Raw genomic sequence first — 23,170 nt, forward strand, 5'->3', positions numbered from 1 at the left:
ATGCACGAGAAGGGAAAGAATATAGGAAACATTACTGCATTAAGTCAATACATAACATGGATCAACAAATTTTTTAACAAAATTTGCATCCTGAAAATAATAAGGGATTATGATAGATCACTTCAAGCTGAACACAAAGATAATTTCAGATTTGCTGTAGGAAGTTGGAGAAACATTCACTCTTATTGAATGTAGCATATTTAATCACAATGAACATTGCATTAGTTCAACTGACCTAAAGTTCTGCCACTGATTTTCGTTTGTACTCAGCATCTGATGCCTCTCGTGTTAGGTTCCAATAATAGTTGGCCAGCATTGATGGATTTGAGTTGCCTGATACTGTTTTTCCGTGGTTGTCATGACCTGGTGAAACCTTTCACCATGTTCGTCACTGGCAGCACCAAGATCCGCAGGGAAGTCGTCCAATGCAAATGAAGAAAATGAAAATGACATGTTGCACTTCATGGTTTTACATGCTTGAAGTAACTTAAAAAATTTCAGAAAAATCATACAAATAGGATACATCTAAAAAAGTAATAGGAAAGTTTTATGGTGATTTTCATGATCAGTAGTCCAAAATCCATAAAATGCACCCAAAAGTGTTAAGAAAAATCTTTGTTGTCCAGTGTTTTAAAGAGCATTTGATTACCTATTCTTTCAGCTATTAGAACTGATCCTTTTAATAAACTTGCATTCACTTATATTTTGTAATAAGGTAAAATATTTTCAAATAAATAAAATCAAAACTTTTTTCTCTGATTGATTATGTAGTTCTAGCATGTCCTCGTTACTAATTATAGAACAATAAAGTAGGAAGACATACTTGAAAGAACGAGCATCTCCAGGTGCTCATAAGAGTAGACTTACAGATGCATCAGATGTGTTTTCCTTTATTTTGAAACTCTGCAACCTTAGTCAACTGGTTAGTAATTCCATGAACAAAAGCTGGTACTAACTTGTGTTAAGAAGTTTTATTTTGTTTAATCACCAAGTAAATAACAAAAACATATTTTAAGAGCCAGAAGCCAATCAATGGGAGTACTTAACAAGGTATACCTTGAAGTACAGACTTAGTCAAGAGATTTGTAGCCTTTGTAGAATTTTGTTCCTTGGTTGCTGACAGAAGGATATGGAGATAGCATATCCATTTCCTGCAGGAGAACAAAGTCTGCTTTTATTGTTAGATCAACAAGCACCATTTCCATTTTATGTGAAATATTAGTAACTACATTGCGAGCAATACTCTATGACTATTTATGTTCCAACCTCAAATTCAGACCAAATATTGTATTCAAGACCCAGCAGCAATTCATACACTGTGAAATCATCCAGTCGTGCACAACATTTCCATAGTTTATTTTTGTGACCATTTTTGATGAATGGAATAATTGATCACCCATAATTTGTTGAGGTGGGGAAAGCACTAAATTGGATTATTGCATTATCCATTCTGTGAGCAATTATTGCTAAAATATTTTGAAGTGAACAATTAACAATGATAGGTTTTGGAAGTTACATTGTCATGCATTGTTGATAAATAGTTACTAGACGTTCTGATTTTATCCAGATCAATGATTCTGAGGGGATTCTTAGTTCTCTTTCTCTGACGATAAGGGGCACTGGGCAATTTCTGCTGATGGTGAAACTTTGTCTGCCTTATGGCAGACTAAAGTTAATCTTGTGTAATATTACACCCGTTTTATTATATGACAATAAAGGAATCTCAAGATGCTGATGAGCCTCTGATGTTAAGTGAATCTCAAAACAATAGAATTAGAATGATTACAGCACTGAAAGAAGCCATTAAACCTATCAAAACTATACCAACTTTTAGTTGAGCAGTCCCATTAGTTGCATTACACTAGCTTGGAAATGTCTGGATTAACTGAAGGATGTGGTTCCCTCAGTTAACAAAATCTTCCATCTCAACACAGCATGGCGTATGTGCAGTCTCAAGACTGATCAAACTCTCCACTCCACAAGCTGCAGTTTCATCTTAATGTATTCCAGAGGAGCAGCAAAGTAGCAAAAACACAAAGCTGGAGAAACTCAGCAGGTCAAATATGTACTTTGAATGGATAGACAAAGATTCATTTAAGGTTTGAGCCCTTCAACAAGGTATTGAAGTTCGTCAGCAAGTGCCTGAACAAAATGGTAGGGGGAGGCACACAGATCCATAGAGAGGAGGTAATAGGTGAATAAGGGATGGAGGGCACAGCAGCAAGTGGGGGGGGGGGGGGGGTGGGAAAGAGAGAAGGGATGGCTCTGTGAAAAGAGAGGGAAGGGTGTGGAAAGCTAAGGGAATAGAGACAAAGGGAAGAGGGGGCAGGGAGAATGGAGAAACCAGATAAGTCATTGTTAATGCCATCCAGATGAAGAATGTCCAGGGAGAAAAACAATGTGTTTCTTTGTGTTTTTAATTCAATCACAGTATCTCCAGATTTTAGTGTTTTATTTCAGGAAAGCAGTTCACAATCATTCTCCCAAAAGTATCCAGAATCCAGCAAAAATGACATTTGATGGAACCTGCGTGTTTAATAATTTGTGATGATTAACTGTTGGGAAATACTCTATGGGAGGGAAATATTTTTTCCCTTTTCTATTCCACATTACCTGCTTTTTGAACATATTCATTTATTGGAAATCTTTCACTAATGCTGATAGGCCAATAGTTGCAGTAAGATCGCATACCTGACAGCATCAAAGGAATTTAAAAAAATTATAAAGTGAATTTCTTCCAAAGGGCTCATCTCAAAATATTGTCATATTCTTAGTTTCTATTCATTTCATCCATTCCCCTGTTTAAGTGTCTACCCTTCAGTCCCCCAACTATCTAACCATCTACTGGTGGCTTTAATTTCTCAATTTCATTCTCCTGTTCCTCCAACAACACATGGAGGTGAACAATATTTTCAGGACCACAGGTATAAAAGCAAGTTTACTTTGAGATATTTAATGGCATAATTAAAAATGAAACTCCCACAAAACTTCATGAAATAGTTCATGTCTCTGGAACTCTAGCTACATTCATCAAAGTGAACTAAAAGTTGATGTGGAAAGAATTTAAAAAACTTCATTGTTGGCTTCCCTAAATGGAGCAAATCGGCCATGGTGGAAAAAAAATCAAAACATTTATTTATTTTAATGAAAAGAAATATGTAGACATGGAGGCAAGCATAGCATTTCATTGCTAATGCAAAAATGTGTAATAAAAATACTGGAAAACTCAGCAAGTCAGATAGCATCTGTGGAAGGAGAAAGTTAATATTTCATTTATTCCAAAAGAAACACGAGAGTAGGCCAGACGTTCCTTTTGTGATTCATTTTTAATATTGTTGTAAATCAAAGTGCTGGAAATAACAGGTTGGACAGCATCTATAAAATAAAGGTAACATTTTAAGACAGTAACTTTTGTTTCTCTCTGCCAAATTAATGCCTGGCCTGCTCAGGTGTTTCTAGAATTTTGATTATACATTTCTATTAGCAACACTTTACTATTGTGGCATTTAATTCTGCTGACATATTGTTTGTGTTTAAATTTTTTAATGTTATTTTCTCTCCCCATCCTCTGCATCCATTTCTCAATGGAATATAGGAGTTGGGAGGTGATGTTGAGATTGTATAAGACGTTGGTGCGGCCTAATTTGGAGTTCTGTGTGCAGTTCTGGTCGCCTAATTATAGGAAGGATAGAAACAGAGTGGAGAGAGTGCAGAGAAGGTTTACCAGAATGTTACCTGGGTTTAAGCATCTAGAGTATAGGGAGAGATTGGACAGATTAGGTCTTTATTCTTTGGAGTGTAGAAGGTTGAGAGGGGATTTGATAGAAGTATTTAAGATTATGAAAGGGATAGACAGAGTGGATGTGGATAGACTATTTCCATTAAGAGGAGGAAAGATTAAAACAAGAGGACATGAGTTAAGAATTAAGGGGCAGAGGTTTAGAGGTAACATGAGGGGGAACTTCTTGACTCAGAGAGTGGTAGCCGTGTGGAATGAGCTTCCGGGAGAAATAGTGGCGGCGGAGTCAATTGTATTATTTAAGAAAAGGTTGGACAGGTCTATGGATGAGAAGAAGATGGAGGGTTATGGGCATCGTGCAGGGAGGTGGGATTAGAAAGGGGTGTTGGGTTCGGTGTGGACTAGAAGGGCCTAATGGCCTGTTTCCGTGCTGTAATTGTTATGTTAATACACAGAAATAATAATCACCATTGGTTATTAAGCATTCAATGTGCTTGATATTAAGTGGTAATTGTATTCAATTTGAGAACTGGATCTGGAAATGGAAGTGGGTAGTATACTCACTTTAATATTAGTAACTAAAGACCAAATTCTTCCCCATCATGTTTCCAGTTGATACTTGGAAACTATTGCTGTTCCTTTATTGCTATCAGTGTATTTTAAATTAATTGCAACAGAATGGATATCACTGAGATGACCATGTAATTTAACATGCAGTGAATTATATGGCAGGATCTGTCCATGAGGGAATTGAAATGGCATATAGGTGCTCGATCGAGATTTAAATGAGAATTTAAAGGTTTCAAATTTAGCTAGAAATATAACTTGTGGAACGATTATAAAACACTTTATAAATGATGATAAATGCTTTAAAATGCTCTGCATGGTAGGAGAATCTGCTGGCATAATAAATTGGCATTTGTTGGTCAGCTTGTATTTACTCTTCTGCAGTTTATGTACCATATACAATGAAGGACATTTATCCATTGGAACATTACCGTTAAGATTTCTAAAATAACATGACGAGTTCATTTTTGCTGTAAATTCCACTGCTGAATAATTAACTCATATCATTCTTAGGTTGATTGTCTGGAGTTGAATGCATTAATGATTTAATACTTGAATGGAGTATGAATAACAAATGATCCCTTGGTACAACTAATATTAGTGAAGGCGCTTTTCTAATTTTAAATTAACATTTTTGATACCTACCTTTGGTTCCATGTTCCATTTAATAAATTCATTATTTGGGCTATTAAAGAAAATAGAAAGTGAGTCTGGTTGTTGCATAGACACATTATCCTCTCCCCCATCCACTTCTCATACACCTCTTATTTCTGGCAATGCCCATGAGTCTGCTTTGACATTCATGTTGATTTCAGTGAGTTGGGCTTTTATTGTGCTAATTATCACTTCCTTGGAACACTTTAAAAAGCCATACATCTTGATCGCTTTTGAAATGCAAGAATTCCTGTGGTTCTTGCTGTACACCAATTTGTGACCAGCAAGTGTCTGCAGTGGATAAATGAATAGTGCTTTTTAATTCGGAGAAACCTGTGGGCAGGTCGTTTGGACACCTGGGTGAAAAGCAAAAATGAATCATTTAAAGCAACAATTTCAAGGCAAGAGGCTTACAGGTGTGCGTTTACTTTAGTCTCATATGGGACTCTTTAGTTCTTTTGATTTCTCTGTAACAAGGCGTTGCAGGCTCTGTATTCCCACTCATCTTAGATCCTGTACCATGAGGGAACTCCAAGATGCTTCTTACACGCCGTACAACTGCAAAAGCTTTTTCTGAGCTTAACAGCAGTTGGCATTGCTGCTGTGTACCCATGTCATTGAGACCTATTTGGCTAGAATGCAAGAGCCACATGGCCACCTTAAGAATGAGGAGGTAGAGGGAATAGATGACCGTTAACCATGGAGAATTAGGACAGTTCCCTAAATTAATCTTCTTTTACTGGCATTCAGCTCTGAATGTTGGGGAGGTTGAAGAATTTAATAGGAGGAACTCCATGTAAAAACAAGTGAAAGGGAGCCAATCATAGGAGGGTTATGGTGTTTCTGGTACTAAGGAGATGGTTCAGCAAGGCTTTTGACAAGGTTCCACATGGGAAACTAGTTCAAAAGGTAAAGGGTTATGAGATCCAGGGCAAGTTGGCAAAATGCATCCAAAATTCATCTACCTGGAAGAACTTCTCAGCCTTAACTTCTCTTTTTATGACTCATTACCATGGGCACTCACATGGGCCCCAGTTATGCCAGCTTTTTGTTGGCTACATGGAACAATCCGATCCTACCCAGACACCACCCACCAATTCTTCTTCCATCATGTTGATAACTGCATTGGGGTGCTTCCTGCACCCATGCAGAACTTGTAAATTTCATTAACATTACTCCTTAATAACCTGGATTAGGTCCCATCAAGTCCTGGTGTCTTATTCACCTTAGTGTTCATCAAGGAGCTAGTACTTCCTCCTTTACAACATGCCCTACAATATCAGGACATATCTAGCTGGTCTCACTATCCCCATGTCCTTCTCCTTGGTGAATACTGACACCAGGTATTTGGAGGATGTATTGTGCTGAATTCAATAGACCAAAAATTTTTAAGTGACAGCCCAGTTTCTTTTCAGTGGCAGGTACACAATGGACCAAAGATCTACTTTCACTGCAATTTTTAATAATTCTGAGAGGGAGAATTCTCCAATTTTAAAGTGCTGTGGAACCTGACATGAATAAGACTGTTTTAGTTGAGTATTTCATCTGAAGGAGACCATTTCCAACAATGAGGCACTTTCTTACTGCAGTTCTGAAGTGGCATCGTGATAATGAAGTGACAGTGGAAGCAAGGATCACCTTGGCAGTTGTGAGTGTTGCCAATTAATTTTGAAGACCCCTTTATGGCATAATTTGCAAGTAATAAAGGTAACCTGAAATTCAACTACTTTTACGCGTAGCTTCATAAACCTGAAATTTTTGACATTGTTCCACCAGATGGCAGATGAAACAGAGGAGGCATTGGTCATACAACTTCTTATGTTTTGTCTTAGCAAGGTCATAGCTGATCTTGTGCCTCATCCACTTTTCTCATTACATATCAGCTTTGGACACGATGAATTGATAGCATATTTTCAGCTATCTGGGAATTCCAAAATTTGCTACTCATGGCACAGAATTTTTTTCTCATTCCCGTTCTAAACAATTAGACTCTTACAACAAAACTCTTCCATCTGGATCTAGAAGCTTCGATTTGAAGTAACAGCTTTTCGTCATCAATCTGTTAAACTTTTGGACAATCCTGTATGTCTCAATAATATTAGGCTCACTTCTTGCAAAGTCCCATGAATTTAGGCCAGTCTTTTTTTTAAAAAAAAGACACCTTTCTATGCAGGAATAAATAAAGCAAATCTATATTGCATCAATTCAAAGACAAATACATCTTAAATAGAGACGAAAATTGTACACTACTGTAAAAATTTCAAAACCTTGTCTATCAAAATTTATGACCTCTTTGCATTATTCTATTTGTAATAAAAGCCATCATACAGTTTGATGTTCAACAAGCTAAGCAGAATGCTGTTTAGTACAACTGTAATACTTACTGTGAAAATCTGCATTCTTTTCCTTGAGGGCAGAAGCCGGCAAGATAATTCACACACATTACCTTCCTGGTGTGTTTATTTTTGCACAGAGGCCCTGTCACAGGACCAAAAAGTGAAGACATTTATTGTGACTGGTCATTGTTTTTGCAAAATGTAAACAAATGCACAATCGACAAAATTGTCAAAAAAAAATTGTTAATTCCCATCTATCATTTTTAAAGAAAACAACATGTTTAAATCTACACCTGAATGTATATACTTCATCCCCTGCTTTACGACAATGAACATTCAGTAACTTACTTGAAATGTCAATGACATATGCTATTCACTAAAGTTAGGACACAGTATCTGTCCTGATCAAGGCTAGTCCAAGCAGCCTGCATCTTCTGACTAATAGATGGTTGTTTTTCCAGTTTACATTCAGTAAACAAGAAAAATAATAATTGAATACAACAAGATTAATTTAGTGTGACAATGAGGCAAGTTAAAAAACAAACGCAGCATGAAGTTTAAATTTCTGTTAACGTTACCAATGAATTACAAGGAACAGATGTAAAGTTAATGGGCATCATCTGTGTCATGTCTGTCAATTCTGATTGTGGAGGACCACTGCAGCAGGAAACAAACCAACTCAGGAGCCCAAAAAGAAGGGAATTCAAAACCCACATTACTGACGTCAGGATGGTGCCTGAGTTGGTTTGTCATGGAAATTAATTGGGCTACCGATCCTGCAGCGAGTTTAACCAAGTTCAGGGTCTACAAGGCAACTATACAACCCAACTTTTAGGTTAATCTCAACAAGTGCTCTGCAGTTCATGTCATGTTGTCCTGTCAGGTTTGTTTTTCCAGAGTTTGGTAGATTGGATATTAATGGTAGGATCTCTAATTTCCTAAAACTATGACTGGGTTGGATTTTGTGGTTTACAATAATACCAGATGTCAAAACATTGAGAGCTGGAATGAAGTAACTAGTGAAATTGTCAGTACAAAAATCATAGGAAAACTAGCAGGGGTCATAAGCTGTGGGTAACTTTCTTAAAAGGTGAGAATGGCTTGCAGGGTCATTGTACAATGAATATCATTTGATGGTCGATTGATTGCACATACAAATAGTAGACAATAGATCTATTCTTGTTTCACTGTTACTCTAACATCGTGCATCCATTAGTAACCAAATTTATCATAACTTTCCTTTGAGGACAATGGAACTCGAGCGTGGCAATGTACAATTCCATTAAGATAAATGAATAAATGTGTCACATTTCCAATTCTACTTCCTTGCCCTACTGAGAGCCCAAATAAATAAACTAAAAATATTCACTGTTCTGCATCTCTGGTGCAAAGATCAAAGGTAGAAAAGGAAGATAATCAGTTTCTGGGGAACTCTGAATAAAGTATTTTTCCACTTCCTAAAAAAAAGGAAATAGTTCTGTAAGATTTTGAACCTTGCAAAGAATTTTATTATATTTGCATAAAACTATGAAAGGCAATAGATTAAGGCAATAGATTAAGAGATGGGGAAGTGCAGAGAGACCTAGGGGTACTTGTACATCAGTCTCTGAAGGTGAGAATGCAGGTACAGCAGGCGGTTAAAAAGGCAAATGGTATGTTGGCCTTCATAATATCAAGAGGGTTTGAGTATAGGAATAAGGATACCTTACTGCAGCTGTACAGGGCCTTGGTGAGACCACACCTGGAGTATTGTGTGCAGTTTTGGTCACCTTATCTAAGGAAGGATGTTCTTGCAATGGAGGGAGTGCAGAGGCGATTCACCAGGCTGAGACCTGGAATGGCAGGAATGACTTATGAGGAAAGATTGCGCAAATTGGGATTGTACTCGCTGGAGTTTAGAAGATTGAGAGGGGATCTCATAGAGACAAAATTCTGGCAGGACTGGACAGAATGGATGCAGATGGGATGTTTCCAATGGTGGGAAAATCCAGAACCCGGGGCCATGGTTTGAGGATAATAGGCAAACCATTTAGGACCGAGATGAGGAGGAATTTCTTGACCCAGAGGGTGGTGAATCTGTGGAATTCATTGCCACAGAGGGCAGTAGAGGCAGGTTCATTAAATATATTTAAGAGGGAATTAGATCTATTTCTTCAGTATCCTTCCGTGTTTCTATCCTTCCGTGTTTCTATCCTTCCGTGTTTCTATCCTTCCGTGTTTCTATCCTTCCGTGTTTCTATCCTTCCGTGTTTCTATCCTTCCGTGTTTCTATCCTTCCGTGTTTCTATCCTTCCGTGTTTCTATCCTTCCGTGTTTCTATCCTTCCGTGTTTCTATCCTTCCGTGTTTCTATCCTTCCGTGTTTCTATCCTTCCGTGTTTCTATCCTTCCGTGTTTCTATCCTTCCGTGTTTCTATCCTTCCGTGTTTCTATCCTTCCGTGTTTCTATCCTTCCGTGTTTCTATCCTTCCGTGTTTCTATCCTTCCGTGTTTCTATCCTTCCGTGTTTCTATCCTTCCGTGTTTCTATCCTTCCGTGTTTCTATCCTTCCGTGTTTCTATCCTTCCGTGTTTCTATCCTTCCGTGTTTCTATCCTTCCGTGTTTCTATCCTTCCGTGTTTCTATCCTTCCGTGTTTCTATCCTTCCGTGTTTCTATCCTTCCGTGTTTCTATCCTTCCGTGTTTCTATCCTTCCGTGTTTCTATCCTTCCGTGTTTCTATCCTTCCGTGTTTCTATCCTTCCGTGTTTCTATCCTTCCGTGTTTCTATCCTTCCGTGTTTCTATCCTTCCGTGTTTCTATCCTTCCGTGTTTCTATCCTTCCGTGTTTCTATCCTTCCGTGTTTCTATCCTTCCGTGTTTCTATCCTTCCGTGTTTCTATCCTTCCGTGTTTCTATCCTTCCGTGTTTCTATCCTTCCGTGTTTCTATCCTTCCGTGTTTCTATCCTTCCGTGTTTCTATCCTTCCGTGTTTCTATCCTTCCGTGTTTCTATCCTTCCGTGTTTCTATCCTTCCGTGTTTCTATCCTTCCGTGTTTCTATCCTTCCGTGTTTCTATCCTTCCGTGTTTCTATCCTTCCGTGTTTCTATCCTTCCGTGTTTCTATCCTTCCGTGTTTCTATCCTTCCGTGTTTCTATCCTTCCGTGTTTCTATCCTTCCGTGTTTCTATCCTTCCGTGTTTCTATCCTTCCGTGTTTCTATCCTTCCGTGTTTCTATCCTTCCGTGTTTCTATCCTTCCGTGTTTCTATCCTTCCGTGTTTCTATCCTTCCGTGTTTCTATCCTTCCGTGTTTCTATCCTTCCGTGTTTCTATCCTTCCGTGTTTCTATCCTTCCGTGTTTCTATCCTTCCGTGTTTCTATCCTTCCGTGTTTCTATCCTTCCGTGTTTCTATCCTTCCGTGTTTCTATCCTTCCGTGTTTCTATCCTTCCGTGTTTCTATCCTTCCGTGTTTCTATCCTTCCGTGTTTCTATCCTTCCGTGTTTCTATCCTTCCGTGTTTCTATCCTTCCGTGTTTCTATCCTTCCGTGTTTCGGTGATAATTAACATAGTATTGACTAAATGATAACATAGTATCAACAATAAATGAAGACAAATGGATGACCTTTTTTGCAGAATCCTCTGTCATACCATGGGCAGTCTTCAACTTTTACCTCTCTATCAATATGCAAGAAAGGACACTCTCTCTTATTGCATTCCCCTGCAAAACATTTAAACAATGTCTTAACATTTCAGTCTGCAGGTAAACACAGAAGAAAAATAATGTTGATGCTGGACATTGAAATCAAACAGAAAATGCCCAAAAGGCAGCACTGATGGAGAGAAGTGAAATTAATGTTTCAATTCATGGACCTTTCATCAGATTTCATCCAGTGGGTGAGAGACAGATGGATTGGTATTGCTATTCCCAGAATCTTTGATTCATAATTTTAGTCAGATGTTCCTGGAAGCATTAGAAAGAATGAAGGCATGCTGATCCCTAGATATGAATAATTTCAACAGGCACATTGTGGTTTAATTTGAAAGTACTAATGAAGGTGGTGGCACCAACATTTCATTTTTTTTTAAATAAAAACAAACTGCTTTGTCTTGTTTTAAATTCCAAAATTCCATACTCACCACTTTAAGTAGCAAGAGCCAATAGCAAGGCCTCTTCTTTTAAAAAGAGAACTTTACATGGAAATTTCTGGCCTTGATACTTTAACTCTGTTGTCATTTCTGAACCCAAGTATCTAGGAATTTATACAAACACAACAATAAATCTTACCATATTTTGAATAGAAGTAGCACTGTGGCATTTTTGTCATGTCATATTCGTGCAAAAATGAACATTGATCCCCCCTTTTGCACAAGCCTCGGAGCCAATGTTTGCATACAACGGACTTCTCACCATAGTTATGGCGAAATGGGCACAAATTTTCTGTAACAAGCAAGAGGGCAGGGTTAATTCTAACATTTCAGATATTTTGTGTATCTGCACAGTCAGAAAATACAGCAAAACCCCAGAATCCGACACCTTTGGGGATTGATAAATGCTGGATAAGTGTGTTTTCCGGTTACTTGAGATTTATTCTTACAATGTCTAACTAAAATACCTGCGTTAAAAATAAACAGTTTATAAGACAAAAGAAAATTATTACACTGTACTTACTCTGAACAAACTTCACTTGCGTGAATATATTAACCTTAAAAATTTTAATTTATTTTCAATCACAGTCTTTGAAAACATTTAATTGTCTCTGCATCTGCAGATTCCTCCCCCTCCACAAGAGCCACCCAAAAGACAAACAATGTCATAGATAATTAACTTCCCCCCCCCCCCCCCCGCTCCCAAGTTTACAAATAAAGTCTCAGACTGGGGAGACATTCTAAGCAAGGATAAGTATACACTTTGAGAGTCATCCCATTGGTGAGAGCCATCCCAATGGTGAGCACCATCAACCAGCTCTTCATTTCTGGACGACACCATTCAAGTAGCAGCTGTGAGCAAAGCATGATGAAGACCCTCCACTGGCTGAATATTTGCTCCCATCTTCACCAAAGGTTTATGTGCAACTTCAGAGGACATTTACAATTTTAAACAATAAAATAGGTAAAAAAAATATTTATTTCAATTTTTAACATTCATTTTCTTGATTTTTTTTGCCAGTTGCTTGAATTTGAGATACCATGAGTTTTTACTGTAGAAAGAAGTCAAACACAATCTGCTGATAGAACAGCATCAGAGGTAGAAAATGAATGGTCGATGTTTTAAGCCAAAACCCATTGTCAAAAAACACAAAGGAAAGGAACCTGGTTCATTCTGTATCAAGGTAATCACATAATGAATGTCATGGGATCCACAAACTTCATAGTTTTCATGCAGAAGTTGGAGAATGCTCCAAAACTGGCTGTTAAATGGGGATAAAACATTGTGAATTGCTGGCAGTATCCCTCAAGAGGGGCACTTGCTTCCCACATCTATATTAAAACACTAAGGTCAGAGACCTGTTGAAAAGTTAATGCTGGCACATCTGACCTCCCACTCCACAGATGGGCACAGCACTAAGACAACAGCAGTTTAACAAACCTACTGAGCCAAAGGGCAGTATGGACTAGGCCTTCCGTTCCTCAACTTTAAATGATCCATTATGACTGCATTAAAATGAATGGGGTCACTAACCTTAATTACAAAGTACAGGTAATTTCAACTCAAAATTTGTATTAGAAACAAGAGGCTGCAGATGCTGAAACCTGGAGCAAAACCAATCTGATAGAAGATTGATGAAAGGTTTCAACCTGAAACATCGATAATTACTTTCCCCCTCAGAGGCTGTTTGTCTTGCTGAGTTCTTGCAGCAGATTACTTTGTGTTTTCTAATATCAGTACTTTATTATGATTCAATTAATTTCTAGTCAAAGTATTTCAAGTAATTTTATTTTTTTTTAAATAAAATAACCTTACTTTAAATGTTTCTGATTACTATAAATACTTAAAAGACCTTTATTGGAAACTGCACGTTTAACCCTTTGGACTCCATGTCCCTGCTGGACTTACCAACAAGTGCATGTAGTCTGTGTCCCCATTTTCCAGAACCAGCAACAAGCACATGTACTCTGTCCTGGTTTTCATAGTGTACTCATGGATGGAGACCAGAGTAAATATTATGAAAGTTAGAAATGGCCTGAGTCCAAAGGGTTAAAGACCCTAGGAATGACCTGGACATGGGGTTTAGGGCATGTAACCCAATGTGACTGAGACCTTGGAAACCATGCCCTTCAGTGAAGGCAACCATCACTAACACCAATGAACAAGGAAAGATTTAGTCAACTGAGGAACAGGTAGTTGAGAATCAAGATGTCTCATGCAGGATGTTGCCTAAATTGGGAAACAAGTCTTATGAGGCAAGGTTAACAGAGCTGGGACATTTCTCTTTGGAGTGTAGAAAGATGAGAGGAGACTTGATAGAGGCCCACAAGATTATGAGAGGCATAGATAGGGTGGACAGCCAGCACCTGTTTCCCAGAGCAGGATCAGCAAACACCAGAGGACAGTTGTTACAAAGTTTACAGAAGGAACTTTAGTGGCGGTCAGGGTAATTTAAAGAAAAAAACCAGTTGTGGGTGCCTGGGATACCTTGTTGGGGATGGTGATGGAGGCTGAAACATTTGGGGCATTTAAAATACTCTTAGACATGTGGATGAAAGAAAAATAGAGGATTATGGGGCAGAGGGAGTTTAGTACTTTTTTTAAAGGAAGGAATATATGGATCACAACAGAGGGCTGAAGAACCTGTACTGTATTGTTCTGTGTTCTATAACACAAACCTCAATACATGTTTCATGTCCATTTATTACATGTAATAAATGTCCATTACAATTGAGATGTATGTAGAAAGGATAAAGGGAACATAAAAGTTCTCTTTATTTAAAAAAATGGAATGAATTGTTATTGAAATAAACAGACAGGGATAGTTTAGCACCTGAATAACTTATACTGAATTAAAAATACACAATACTTCACATTAACACCATCATTTTTTTTAAGTTTTGAAGTGAAGTTATTTGTCATGAGTAAGAACAAATTCATTATCCTACACTTATAAGAAATGCATCTAATCAATTTTTGTAATTTTCTTTACATTGCTTGAAAACTAAGGTTTCCATTAAATGTTCAAAAAGACAATTGGCAACATGATTAAAGATTAACAAATTTGCTTTGAAAAATTAAGCTAGTTTCATTTTACACTATCAAGCAGCGTCACCTCACATAGGTCAATCGTCACAAGACATTCTCAAGATTATCTGTAAATGACAATGCTAGCAAACTTATTCCACTGCAGCCAAAGGTCATTTCCATTCATGATTTTGCCACAAGGTATTTCTATATACAAACAAGTCACATTCTGGGCTCTTGTATAAATAAAGATCTTACCTTTTAAACATTCACCTTTAATAAAAAACTCGCAGACTGCTGAACCAGATTCTGTAGAGAGATTAAATATATACACATATATTTTTAAAAAAAAATCACCATGTAAACTTTTAGATTCAACAGTTATTCAGTTATTTCCAGTGTTGTACCAGAGTTCATAATTTTTTTTCCACTTCTTTGAAGTCATCTGACAATGTTTCACAATGTCCTCTAGCAATAAATATTGCTAATAACTTGCTTTTCCAATTACTGAATTACAGACGCAGCAACCATTAAAATAGTTTCCCAATATTGCGGTGCAAACTTTGAATGCATCGTGAAAATGTTATAATTGGCCTGTGAATGTGTCTAAATAAAGTTTCACATACTTCAACTGAAATACATACCATCACGATAAAGAAAATTAATATTTTTAGAGACTGAAGTTCAAAAAGAGACAAATCATTCTAATTAATTAGTGTTCAGTGGTATTAAAAGGATATAGTCACTTCTCATTCAAGAAAGCAGGTGGACTGAATTGTGCCCTGACACATTGCCAGGAAACTTCTGCTCACTGAAAGTAATGCTTCCAGAAAGTCACCGTTGCAGTTTTCATACGAGTGCCAGAAACAATCTCATACCAATTTCATGAAACTATCATAATTTTGCTATTTGTCATCAATACAAGACAATACAACCAAAAATAACATTTATTAAAATATTCAAATTACATGGACTGGTATTGAACAGCAAATATGCCATAGTTACCTCAAATAAAGGAACATGACTGATAACAAAATTCAAAACCAAATTAGTGAATTAAGTTTTTTTAAAAAAAAGTTTCAGTTGGAACCTTATGACTTCAGTTTCATGACATCAATAATGAGATTGTCTTCTGATGTAAACATCTGAAACTCATGAAAAAAGTAATTGTGTTTTACAAGAGGCATTACTTAGAGATCATTGGGTTATTCTTAAAAAGTGAATCCCTTTCAAATTAATGAATGTTAACAAAACAGATACAAAAAAATGCAGTAAAATGAGTTTAAATGCATTTAGATTTAAAAAAACCAGAATAACAGCAAATTATATGAAGATGCATTTAAATTCACCCAGTTTTAGATTTATGTGATAATTTAGCTCTTACTGTCCATGCCAGAAAAAGGTAAATCCAGAATTCCTCCTTGTTGTTCCAGTACAATTTCAAAATCAAATTTCATTTTTTGCAAACCAGCTATCAATTCTTGCATCTTTCACTTTTTGAATTCAAATTCTTCAGTGAGCCAAAAGATCTATCTGACTTGCCAAACTTTATAAATGCACCAATGACCAAAGGATGTTGGGATTTTATTAAAAAAAAATATAAAAAAAAATATTTTATTCTAATAAACTGCAGATGTTATGAATACCAATTTGGTGATAACCCAGTTTAATTAAATTACTTTCAGATGTGTTGAGGTCACATGTGATGTTTTAATTAGGACTGATCATTAGATGATCTCCAAGATGTTTGTTTTTTTGTTTGAATGGTTGTTAGAGTTTGCTATTTCAGAGAATTTTCTGGAAAGAAGTGGTGTTGTGCATTGTATTTTTTGAGCAACACATGAAGTACAGATGTTGGAACCTTGAATGAACAAAGAAAAGGTGAAGAAACACGGTAAGTCAGCAGCATTCAAGGAGAGAAATAATTAGTTTTTATTTTTAATTTTTTCATTGTGAAACAGAAAAAAACTGGATCATTCGAGAATTATTGTGTGTTTTTAATTTTATCATGTTTATGGGTATATTAGTGAGGCTAAATTTGGAATATTGTGTGCAGTTCTGGTCACCTAACTATAGGAAGGATATCAATAAGAGCGAAAGAGAGGAAAGAAAGTTTACTAGGATGTTGCCAGGTCTTCAGGAGCTGAGTAACAGGGAAAGATTAAACAGGTTTGGACTTTATTCCTTGGAGATTTGATTGAGGTTTACAAAATTGAGGGGTATAGACAAAGTAAATGCAAGTTGGCTCTTTCTGCAAGATAAATACAAGAGGATATGGCTTTAGGGTGAAAGGGAAAGGTTTAGAAGGAACATTAGGGGGAACTTTTTCACTCCGAGAGTGGTGGGAGAATGGAATGAGCTGCCATCTGATGGGGTGGGTGTGGACTCTATCTTGAGTTTTAAGAATAAATTGGATAGATACATGGATGCGAGAGGTCTGGAGGGTTATGGAATGGGAACAGATTGTTGGGATGAGCTGAACAATGGTCAGCACAGTAGACGGGCTGAATGGCCCGCGTTCTATGCTATGGCATTCTATATAGTTGATAGTGCAGAACTTGTGAAGATGAATAATCCATTCTTTACAGGATAGTCTAGAGGAAGAATCTTTTAGAATGTATCAAATGTTGATAAAAATGAAGTAGATTGTCTCTGACTATTTATTCATTTTATTGGAAAAACAATAGAAAGTGAAATTTAGAAAATACTGGAAGGAGAGGAAAAAACTACAGAGGGTTGTTATTTTGGCCTGTGACATCACAGGCACCAATGAGGACATCTTCAAGAGGCGGTATCTTAAGAAAGCAGTCTTTTTCCTCAAGGACCCCCATTACCCAGGCCGTGCCCCCTTCACGCTGTTGCCATTAGGAAAAAAGAGTCAGCGCCAAGAGAGGGTGGTTGGGTATCTGTGGGTATTACCCACTGTCCCAAGCAAGGTGCTGAAGCCCCCTCCCCTCAATATGGTTGTGGCCATTGCTCGCCGTCAAACTTGTCCCAAACCCTCCCACATCACTAGCATGCGTCAAGTGTCGCTAGTGTCTCGCTTGATGCATGCTAGCGACTCTCCATCTGCCCCTGGCTGTGACACTAGCACATCAGCAGCATCTAGTGATGCTTGACGCAATAAAAGCAGCACCCTCGTTTTCTACGTCGGTGGGGCGGATAGTGTTAACGTTCTTCATCAGATAGATCCCAGCAGCCAGCCAATTCTCTCCCCCCCCCCACCCCCCCAAGCGTAGGGAGTTTATGAGTGTTCCATTGTGCCCCGTTTCTCCCCCCCCCCCCCCCCCACATGCTAATTTAACATTTGTTCTGCTGCTGGCCCTGGGTACATGAGCCTGAAAACAAGCACTCCGAGCCAGGAGGACAGCGTCTTCCCCATTTCCATCAGATTCCCGAATGAACAATGAACCACAGACGCTGTCTTAGTTTGACTTTTTCTTGCACTATTTTTATTTATTTTGAAATGTGGTTTGTAGAAATGTTTGCATTGTAATGCTGCCACAAAACAGCAAATTTCAAAACAATAAATTTTGATTATGAAGTGCACAACAAATCTCAAAACCTCTTTTATTTGCCTGAAATATTAACTCTTTTTCTGTTGTGGGTTGCCTGACCTGCTGAATGGATTCTGTGTTTTCTATTTTCATTTAAAATTTACAAACTCTGATTATTTTGCTTGTGAAGTTGAATGTAGTTTGAATTTATTTTCTTTTGACTTTTTCCAATTTCCTTAGATTCTGTTCATTTGGTACCCTTTTAATTGATACCTGCTTGATGCCCAGTTTAATTTCAAATTTGTTGTTTTCAAAGTGAATTGAGTGCAGACAGTGAAATGCAATTAACTTGAAAGACTATATTTTATTGAGTTCCTTTATGTGGATAGATTCTTATTTCTCTAAGGTTGTGTATGTATAACACAAAAATCCATGTGGAGAGCTGCTGTAGGCTAGTGGATGAATTGATAATGTTGTTACTCCTCACTGACAATTCTCTTCTATCAAATGCACAACAATTTTTTGAACTGGGGTTGTAGAAGCCCCTTATAAATAACGAGGGTAAATTCTCAAGCTAATTTGCTGGTTTGTCGATTCAGAGAGTGGGTGTAATCCTTGGATTTGCATCATTAACCATACCTCTTGGTTTCTTGTGTTGCCCAAAACCATGTTGATTTTTAATTGCTGCTTATTTGTATAAACTCATTGCTAGCCTTTGACCTATTGGATCAAATCAAGTAATCTGGACAGTAAAGCAGGGAAGAATAAATTCTAACAGGATTACGTTTTTAACATCAGGGAGCAATATTTGGAGGAATTGGTTGTACTTTTGTCAAAATAAAAAACCAACCATTGAAATATTTTGTATTGTTCTTTGCATAACTCTTTCCGAAAGTAGAAATTCTGTTCATCTTTCGCCCTGTTGTCCCTTGTTTGATGTGCTGACATAATGTAGCCTGAAATGAAGTTTTAATGTTCTTTGAAGATCATTGAGGTTTTTGTTGAGATGGTCAACTATTTGCAGGCTTCTAAATATTAAGATCTTTATCCCTCTTGATTTGAGAGATTTGTCTGTTTCCACACAATCAAATGCATTTTTGGGAGAAATTGTATGATGTCTTTGTACTGAAGAGGTATTTGCACAATATAGTAACATATTAACATGTAGAATGATAAGAAAAATGAGTAAAAAGTTAATCACAGACAAAAATGGCCTTTATGGTTTTTAAAAAAAAAAAGTTTTCCAATTAACTTGACATCCAAAGAGAAACTGTTAGAAGAATTCATTGGGTCAAGCAACATCTGGCGGCAAAAAGGATCTTCAATATTTCAGACCATGAAACACAGCAGGAAAATGGCCAATATATAGATTAAAGATTTCATTTAATGTATTGTAATATAAAGATTGGGTATCGGTGCTGCACAATTGCTTAGCAAACGGAGGTGTAAGGTGCTCCTTCTATCTGATAGCCTACAGGTCACCCTTGGGCAAGGTTTAGTACTTGTTTGGCCTCCCAATCAGGGTCATGTGAAGCCATAGATTGTAGATGGTGGATGGTTTTTACAAGCAGATTTTACAAATTGGAATTTATGATTGTAAAACTAAAATTGCTGGGCAGATGAATCTGCTGGTCATGGGCCAGGGTTACCCATCCCATATGGGCACTACAACTGAAGAAGGCAACAGGAACCCACTTCAGTGTTTTTACCATGTATAATCATGAACTCAACATCGACCTCAGTCTCTTCTCAAAGAAGAGGCTTTCACCAAAGGACAACGGGGAGGAACCAACTACTATTCAGAGGGTCAGATATTATGATAAATGAAGAGACATGATCACCAATGCTGAACGGTAAAGGCACTTGAATGATGATGATGATGATGAATATAAATAGTGTCATAATACATGAAATTATCTTTTGGCTACTGTAAGGCAGACAGATTCACAATTGGCAGAAATTGCCCAAAGTGCCTCTGAGAGTCAGAGAAAGAGAAGCAAAAGAGTCCCCCTGGAGTCACAGAATGTCCATGGAATCACCTCCCATGCTCCTGCAGCCACACAGAGTCTAGTCCAAACCATTGGTAACCTGAATCTCTGGTATGATTAGGAAGCTTTCAGTGCCCTCCTTACCCTCTCGCATCCCTGTTCTGATACCTGGTACCCTTTCAGACAGTTTTGAGTCAGTTGCCAGCGATCCTCAGCCTGATGCAAGTTGCTTGACCGCAATCTCCAGCAGCCCACAGCCTGTGTAGATTCCTTGCCTCGCCTCCAACAGCCCACCACTTGTGTGGGTCCTACAGCCACAAAACCCCTCACTGTTCTGCTGCCGTGGTCACCAGCCTGTAGATCATCTCCTCTGCTTCTCAGATGGGGAGTGGTCTCCCCATTTTCTGGTGCGCAGTGTGGGCTCCTTTAATAAGCAATTTAAAGCCCGTACAGGGTTGTAGACAGTCAGACTGGGCAGTTTGACCCAATGGAAGCACTGTGTTATGGCTCTGTGAGGCCACACCAGTGGCAGCACTGCCATGTCGGCAGTTTCAGCAATGCCACCATTTATTTTATGTATAGAAGTGAGAGGAAAGAACGAGATGAGCAATAAGGTGATGAATGAAGCCAGGGAGGACTAAGATTGCTGGTCATGGATGGAATTAGATGGAGGAGGGAAAATGGACAAATAGAACCAGGTGGGAGAGTATTGAGTACATGTAACAAGGGGGTGTGGGTTAAGGGGAAGGATTGGAACAAAGGCCCTGGCTAGAATGGTGGGAGTGGATATGAACAGGAGGAAATTATACTTTCAGGGGTTTTGTTTTGACAACCTCTGAAAACTTCCCCGGAATCAAATTGAAGACTCCAATCCCATGGAGGTTTTTCAACAATTTGTGACAAGGTATTTGCCAGATACCCCTGTATGCTAATACATTTAATTTTTTTTTTTAGCCCATTAATACTGGACTGCAATCAATTTCCTTTCTGCATTTGTTGCTTTTGAGACTAGGAAAAAAAAATCTAAATAAAACTCTCTCTGTAATGATCTTGTGTGTCAAAGATTCTGGGCACCTGCCACTTCAAAACTAATGAACAAATGTAAACCTTATGATTTTCTATTGTCATTGAATGTTCTTTTTAAAAATAAAAAGATGAGAAGACCTGCTGAGACTTTATGAAGGAGCAGGTTCTGGCTTTGTATTGAGCCAATTTTAGAATTTTCTATAGATTTTGTTTTTAAAACTGCTTCAGATCATGGCTATTTAGAATGCCTGTAGTCAAAATGTTTTCTAGTCCATGTGGTAATTATAGTTCATTGAGATGGTCAAATAAAGTTCAGAATAACTTTTGTGAGTTTGACAAATATATTGCTACAAGATGTTGACAATAGATCTGGTCTAATTATTACATTAAAATTGAGGGTAATGCTGTGGCATGATGGTTTGAATTTTTAAAAAATTTTATTTATTTGTTCAAATTACACATAATAAGTAACATATATAAACAATAAACTAAACATGAATTATCTGTCTGTGTGTGTCTGTGTGTGTCTGTGTGTGTCTGTGTGTGTCTGTGTGTGTCTGTGTGTGTCTGTGTGTGTCTGTGTGTGTCTGTGTGTGTCTGTGTGTGTCTGTGTGTGTCTGTGTGTGTCTGTGTGTGTCTGTGTGTGTCTGTGTGTGTGTCTGTGTGTGTGTCTGTGTGTGTGTCTGTGTGTGTGTCTGTGTGTGTGTCTGTGTGTGTGTCTGTGTGTGTGTCTGTGTGTGTGTCTGTGTGTGTGTCTGTGTGTGTGTCTGTGTGTGTGTCTGTGTGTGTGTCTGTGTGTGTGTCTGTGTGTGTGTCTGTGTGTGTGTCTGTGTGTGTGTCTGTGTGTGTGTCTGTGTGTGTGTGTCTGTGTGTGTGTGTCTGTGTGTGTGTGTCTGTGTGTGTGTGTCTGTGTGTGTGTGTCTGTGTGTGTGTGTCTGTGTGTGTGTGTCTGTGTGTGTGTGTCTGTGTGTGTGTGTCTGTGTGTGTGTGTCTGTGTGTGTGTGTCTGTGTGTGTGTGTCTGTGTGTGTGTGTCTGTGTGTGTGTGTCTGTGTGTGTGTGTCTGTGTGTGTGTGTCTGTGTGTGTGTGTCTGTGTGTGTGTGTCTGTGTGTGTGTGTCTGTGTGTGTGTGTCTGTGTGTGTGTGTCTGTGTGTGTGTGTCTGTGTGTGTGTGTCTGTGTGTGTGTGTCTGTGTGTGTGTGTCTGTGTGTGTGTGTCTGTGTGTGTGTGTCTGTGTGTGTGTGTCTGTGTGTGTGTGTCTGTGTGTGTGTGTCTGTGTGTGTGTGTCTGTGTGTGTGTGTCTGTGTGTGTGTGTCTGTGTGTGTGTGTCTGTGTGTGTGTGTCTGTGTGTGTGTGTCTGTGTGTGTGTGTCTGTGTGTGTGTGTCTGTGTGTGTGTGTCTGTGTGTGTGTGTCTGTGTGTGTGTGTCTGTGTGTGTGTGTCTGTGTGTGTGTGTCTGTGTGTGTGTGTCTGTGTGTGTGTGTCTGTGTGTGTGTGTCTGTGTGTGTGTGTCTGTGTGTGTGTGTCTGTGTGTGTGTGTCTGTGTGTGTGTGTCTGTGTGTGTGTGTCTGTGTGTGTGTGTCTGTGTGTGTGTGTCTGTGTGTGTGTGTCTGTGTGTGTGTGTCTGTGTGTGTGTGTCTGTGTGTGTGTGTCTGTGTGTGTGTGTCTGTGTGTGTGTGTCTGTGTGTGTGTGTCTGTGTGTGTGTGTCTGTGTGTGTGTGTCTGTGTGTGTGTGTCTGTGTGTGTGTGTCTGTGTGTGTGTGTCTGTGTGTGTGTGTCTGTGTGTGTGTGTCTGTGTGTGTGTGTCTGTGTGTGTGTGTCTGTGTGTGTGTGTCTGTGTGTGTGTGTCTGTGTGTGTGTGTCTGTGTGTGTGTGTCTGTGTGTGTGTGTCTGTGTGTGTGTGTCTGTGTGTGTGTGTCTGTGTGTGTGTGTCTGTGTGTGTGTGTCTGTGTGTGTGTGTCTGTGTGTGTGTGTCTGTGTGTGTGTGTCTGTGTGTGTGTGTCTGTGTGTGTGTGTCTGTGTGTGTGTGTCTGTGTGTGTGTGTCTGTGTGTGTGTGTCTGTGTGTGTGTGTCTGTGTGTGTGTGTCTGTGTGTGTGTGTCGGTACAAGGACTGCCGAAAGAAATCTCTTGGTGCCTGCCACATTGACCACCGCCAGTGGGCTGATATCGCCTCAAACTGTGCATCTTGGTGCCTCACAGTTCGGCGGGCA

At 38.6% G+C, this 23,170-nt stretch overlaps 1 protein-coding gene and 1 long non-coding RNA gene across 16 annotated transcripts in view; one reads left to right on the top strand and one right to left on the bottom strand.

The window, feature by feature from the left end:
* LOC138759553 (uncharacterized) overlaps positions 1-23,170 on the top strand; it is a 596,266-nt gene that overhangs the window by 3,109 nt on the left and 569,987 nt on the right. For 13 of the 15 annotated variants that reach the window (XR_011354926.1, XR_011354930.1, XR_011354928.1 and 10 more), the window contains exon 2: positions 6,376-6,608. The exons of 1 other annotated variant lie outside the window; for it this stretch is intronic. This is a non-coding gene — a long non-coding RNA (uncharacterized lncRNA). The remainder of the gene's footprint in view (positions 1-6,375; positions 6,609-23,170) is intronic. One more of the 15 variants, XR_011354935.1, reaches the window with a different exon arrangement.
* LOC138759548 (putative cleavage and polyadenylation specificity factor subunit 4-like protein) lies at positions 961-15,938 on the bottom strand. Its single transcript, XM_069930167.1, has 7 exons — positions 15,836-15,938; positions 14,710-14,760; positions 11,563-11,715; positions 10,900-10,995; positions 7,345-7,438; positions 4,952-4,991; positions 961-1,151 (listed from the first exon to the last, which is right to left on the bottom strand). Exons 1-7 carry the CDS (start codon positions 15,936-15,938, stop codon positions 1,071-1,073), a joined length of 618 nt encoding a protein of 205 aa, XP_069786268.1. The 3' UTR covers positions 961-1,070.

This window comes from Narcine bancroftii, chromosome 3, assembly GCF_036971445.1.
Source record: "Narcine bancroftii isolate sNarBan1 chromosome 3, sNarBan1.hap1, whole genome shotgun sequence".
In the NCBI taxonomy this organism is placed as follows: Eukaryota; Metazoa; Chordata; class Chondrichthyes; order Torpediniformes; family Narcinidae; genus Narcine; species Narcine bancroftii.